The sequence below is a fragment of the Antrostomus carolinensis genome, unplaced genomic scaffold (assembly GCF_000700745.2).
Source record: "Antrostomus carolinensis isolate BGI_N321 unplaced genomic scaffold, ASM70074v2 scaffold43266, whole genome shotgun sequence".
Taxonomy (NCBI): Eukaryota; Metazoa; Chordata; class Aves; order Caprimulgiformes; family Caprimulgidae; genus Antrostomus; species Antrostomus carolinensis.
The window spans coordinates 17,287-22,376 of NW_010324720.1; the positions used below are offsets into that span (position 1 = coordinate 17,287).

Genomic DNA, 5,090 nt, shown 5'->3' on the forward strand with positions numbered 1-5,090 from the left:
CCCTCACCATCATGGGGGATTCCAAGACTGTAAAAGAAGCAGCACAGTGCCCTGAGAAGAAACCCAGAGACTGGGTTCCCTCAGAGCCTCTCTTCTCTAAACAAGGGCTGAGCTCCCTCTGCCTTTCTTTCTGTTGTTGCCACAAAGGTTTTCTCTCCTCTTTGCAGCTTCAATTTGTGACAGAGCATGAAAGAAATGCAAGGAACTCTTTCCAAAAGTTTTGAACAATCTATGGGAAACCCCCTGTTATGCCAAGAGATCCTTTTCCTTCTTCTGAGTCGTTTAAACTGGGGAATGCTTTTACCTGAATAGAACATACTGGGCTGCTCTGGGACTTTCCTACTGACCTGTGCCCAATCTCATGGGCTATGGTGACTCCAAGGTCAAAGCCAGTGTCTTGGGTAATAACACAGCTCCAGAAGGAGGAGCAGACTCCACCTAACTGAGTCACTCCACGTAGCTCCTTGTTCCCATCAGGTAACTCCAGATCAAACCTAAAGGAAGGGAGACAGGTACAGAGGAAAGAGGAAAGAACCATTGCAGCTAAAATTCAGGTCTAAACATTCAACTGAATTTATTTGCACTTTCCTGATTTAACTTTGCACTTTCCTGATCTAACATTTCTATTGACACAGGGAGCTCCATGGGGCAAGATGGTAGCAGTAGGGTCCTACAAACACCCACTATTCAAAATTTGGGGTGATTCTACCTTAAAAAGTCCCGATGTCCTCAGACAAGCAGAATAGAATAAAGTCACCTAAACCTATTTGTAAAAGTCAGAGCAGTATCATAATATCTTTGAAGAAAGAGCACCAAAACAAATCCATTACACTCAAGAAAAGTTTGCCTTCAACACATTCAGCCAAGGCAATTTAAAGCAAGGAGTCTGAAAGTCAGATAAAGTGTCTGAGTCAGAGTAGAACTAGAAATCTTCTGTGAGTTTTAAGTTCCAGTTACTCTTCAACTTTTCTGCCCACAAAAAGCTGGAGTGGGCTTGGTTGTACTGTTCTGGAAGCACACAATGTCTGCTCAAGTCTGGCTGGTCAGCGCTTGGGGAATATCCCAGTTCCTTCAGAAAGTGAGGAAACAGCACCTCTGATTAACTGCATTACACTAAGGGCAGGAGAGTCAATCCCAAACAGGAGAATCAACTTATTTCCAAAGACTCTATGATGCCAAACTGCTGGAAGATACAGCGCAAATCACTATCACTGTGCTGACAGCGGGACACCAACAGCTGTGTTTCCAGTTCCCTCCCAGGACACGGAAGTTTCAGTACCTGGTGATGTAGAGGACAATGTCAGCATGCTGGGGATCAGAGTCATTCTGGGGGTTGACCTTCTTGCTCCACTCACAAACACTGATCAGCGAGGAGGTGATATTTGTTGTGATGTTTACCTCTGCCTAGAGGTGAAGGCACATGTTTGCATATTTCACACAGCTTTTAGCAACCTCTTGGACAACACTTGAACGTAGTCCTCCCTGCTTACCTCTGGTTCTCTCAAAACAAGCATTTGCATAAGATGAACCCTGAAATGAGCACCCAGTGAGGCATCTCTCAGCAGCTCTGCCCCCTGTTAAGAAATAGAAAGGATTCAATAAAGAAGGCGCCTTGGTGACTCCCACTACATGTTCTCAATAACAGGACTGCATTCACTACAAAGGTAACACACCTGGTAACCATAAGGAGCAACTATAAAATCACTGAGAAGTATAGCATTAAAGTAAGCACTACAAATGTAAATAAGTCTGTCAACAGATGAGAACTGCCGTTAGACTTGTCAGATACTCTGAAGCAGAAAGAAAAATCTGCATGGAAAACAGTTTCATAGGGTAGGAGAGTGAATGCTAAAGACTTTTTTGCAATATACATTATTCTTAGTAATCATAAAGGGAGACATATAGAAAAATCTTGTAACAGAAATAAAATATTGAAATATGAAATGTAAGATTAATTCAGTGGATCTTGTTCAATCTCACTGAAAGTAAGAGGGATGGGATCAAGGCTCTGGTGATAAAACTCTTACTATTGAATCTGACATATAACAGCATTAGTAATGAAATTCAGAGTTACATTTTCTACATGGGCTGTAAAGCTACTATCCCAAAGCTTTTAATATCCACTTTTCCTTGTGCAGCTCCTTGTGCAAGAGAAAGCTTGCCATGCAATACCAAGAGAAGCAGAGAGGAACACCCTGCATGTAAGCAGTGCTCTGTACTAGAAGAAAATAACTTCACAGAAGTCCATCTGCCTGTGACACTGAGCTTTCACACTGGGACAACAATCCAAACAGAAACCTACTCACAATGTTCAGGTTGGCAAGAATATATCGCTCTGTGTCTTCTTTGTGGTACAAGTAAACATCTGGACCTGCTACAACCATCAGCTCCAGATGTTTAACAGCTCCCTCAGCCCTCTTCTGCAGACGAGAAGGAAACCACCCTACTGAACAGCACAAAGGGACACAAGGAGTTTAAAATGCAAGACAACATAAAAGGTCCTACAGATCCACTCCCTTTTCCTGAAGGACTAGAACAATCCAGCTGGAAGACCACTCCTCTAGTTGCTTGCTCAGGTTTCCCACTTCTGTTGGTTCTTTCACTTGCCAGCATCCTTAATAACACACTTACGCTATCAAAATAACAAATACCTACATGAAAACACACTAATTACACTTCAATGAAATGAGAAACATCTATCAAGTATACTCATATATTTTAGTTCATGCAAGCAAGCCCACAACCAGGAAATAGCTTTTCCAAGCAGAACAAGCAGGGCTTCCTCTCCACATATGTTACCTCTTGCTGTATCTTCCCCTCTTGCGATGCTTCTGAAGAGAATGTGAGGTGTGGAGAAGCCAAGGTCCTTCAGCAGGGCCTTATCTTTGCTTCTGACAGGCCTGATATGAATCTTTTCCTCATCTGCGATGATGACTCCTTGCTAAAGAGATGAAATTCCATCTCCAAGTTATTTCAAAAGACATTTGCAATCAGTGGAGAACTGTGTGCCATATCCTTCCAGCTTCTCTTTAGTAATGCTCAGATTTACTAAATGGATGGTTCACACAGCTTTGGTGCATCAAGCTGCAAACCTACAAAGGCTGTAAACTCTTGTAAGACTAAGTTCAGCGCATACTCACCAGCTGCCCTTCACAGTAAGCGACTCTACCCTTAGCCCCAGGAGGTTGCAGTGGATTTCCACCTGCAAAGCAGTTGCCTGAGAATCGCTTCAGTAAACTAAAGGAAGAGTTCACCACTTGATTGCTCACAAAGGAAGAAGAAAGGAGGGCATGGTCCTCTAGAAATTCAAAGGCATAGAGTTCTCCCCAGGCCTCAATGGAGCAGCGTTGAATACAACAGGACGTCAGCTCAATCTGTTCTTTACAAGGGCAAGTTGGCTCAGCAATAACAAACTCAGGTACTGAAGGAAATGAAACAAGACCGGAACAAGGGGGACAGTTATGAAAACAATGATACACAGAAAACAAACGTAATTATCTATCTCCCTAGGAAAAAATACTCTCAAAATGACAACTGTGGCCTTTCAGAGTCATCATGTCAACAGTCAAAGAATTTTGTGTATTCCAAAGTGAGGATAATCTGATTGGGAACAGACAACAGCTCTGAAACTGGCTCCTGATTACCAGCGCTTTTGCTCTCTCAGTAAGGAGAACAGTTCCTTTAACAATGGTTGACAGTTTTCTTCCTCAGATGTTAAGTATTACTGAGTGAGAATTATTATAATCCAGACAGACACTGAGATAGGCACTATGTTAACTCACAAGTATACAACATCCTGGCTTTAAGGCTTTGAGAATTTAAAATGTATCTGTATTCTGAACTACCATCAATCCAGACCCAGAATACTAGTCTCTCCACATTTATTTAAAAAAAACCCAACAAACCATCAAGTGTATTTAAAGTTATTCTTAGTCTACAGCTTCCCACTCAGAAGACCTGGATCTGTTAATCTCATAGAAAAATACCAATACAGAGAATGAGGACCACAGGAAAAATATGCAAAAAGAATTATCATATCTCCTTCAGCAGATTTCAAATACTGACCCAGTTCTTCAACCGCTTTCATGCTGAAACATGGATTGCCTCACTGAGTAATGTGACTCAGAAATACTAAATGCTTGTCAGATCAGGGTTTGTTAATAAGTGTTCTTAGTGTTATCAAACGTACAGGATTAGAAATAAACTGACAGACATGTTCCAAAACCAAGAAAGAAGGAGCCTTGCATACCATCAGACACTGATCGGGTTCCAAAATAAGAGAAAATATCTTCTGCATCCAAAGCGCCGAGAAATTTCTGCAAGAAGAAGAATAGCTTTATGGGGTTTTTTTAAAGAAAAACAAAAGGATATAAGACTAGCGCTTAACTGAACCTAACCTGGAAGGAACGCCAGCAAACAACTCAACAAGTACCGATGCCAAGTTCTCATGGCTTTATTTTGTGCTAGGGATGGGCTGCACAACAGCCACCCAGAGGAAACAGCTTTATCTTCTTGATTAGTGAGGTTTGATGGATTTTGGCTTACAACACATTGTGTTGTGTATCTTTTTTTTTTTTTCCTAGAAATAAAAAAGGCTTCCTGGAAACTGTGTTTTCTGGAGGTCAAACTCACCTCTTGGAAAGCCAACGGCCAGCAGAACCCCAAGGGGAGCATCACGAGCACCCGGATCGTCAAGCTGACGATCATGCTGGAGAAGTTGTAACCAACGCTGTGGAGTCAGCGCCGGCCCAGGGGTGATTAAGATGATATTTGGCCCAAGGCATCACGTGGAGCGGAAGGGAAGAGTGCAGGGTTTAAACAAACAGGGGAGCTGATCCTCAGCAGAGAGGGGCACTCGGGGGGAACGAACGGCCTGCTGCCGGAGGCTTGATAGGAACAGCTGGAGGGAGGTTTTGCGCAATGTTTGCAACTTTACTGCAGCCAAAGAGCGCGGCGATGACGAGCGTGGAGCCAGTCCTCGCAGCCAAACACACAAGGGGCGATTTGAGGGGGGAAAGTGGCTCCTCGCTGTTCAACCTGTATCCTGACAAGCCCCACACCTCCGGGGATGAACCCACCCCGGCTGCCGG

General features: G+C 43.2%; 1 protein-coding gene across 1 annotated transcript in view; it reads right to left on the minus strand.

Annotated features, from left to right (window-relative positions):
• Positions 1-4,707, minus strand: part of ADAMTS13 (ADAM metallopeptidase with thrombospondin type 1 motif 13) — a 19,735-nt gene extending 15,028 nt beyond the window's left edge. Inside the window, exons 1-9 of the mRNA XM_029085709.1 lie at positions 4,633-4,707; positions 4,250-4,316; positions 3,141-3,421; positions 2,800-2,941; positions 2,307-2,446; positions 1,491-1,574; positions 1,280-1,404; positions 348-494; positions 1-27 (exon numbers count right to left, since the gene is read on the minus strand). The exon at positions 1-27 is cut by the window's left edge and continues 105 nt beyond it. Of these exons, the coding sequence (XP_028941542.1) occupies positions 1-27; positions 348-494; positions 1,280-1,404; positions 1,491-1,574; positions 2,307-2,446; positions 2,800-2,941; positions 3,141-3,421; positions 4,250-4,316; positions 4,633-4,707 (1,088 nt within the window). The remainder of the gene's footprint in view (positions 28-347; positions 495-1,279; positions 1,405-1,490; positions 1,575-2,306; positions 2,447-2,799; positions 2,942-3,140; positions 3,422-4,249; positions 4,317-4,632) is intronic.
• Between the last annotated feature and the right edge of the window lie 383 nt (positions 4,708-5,090).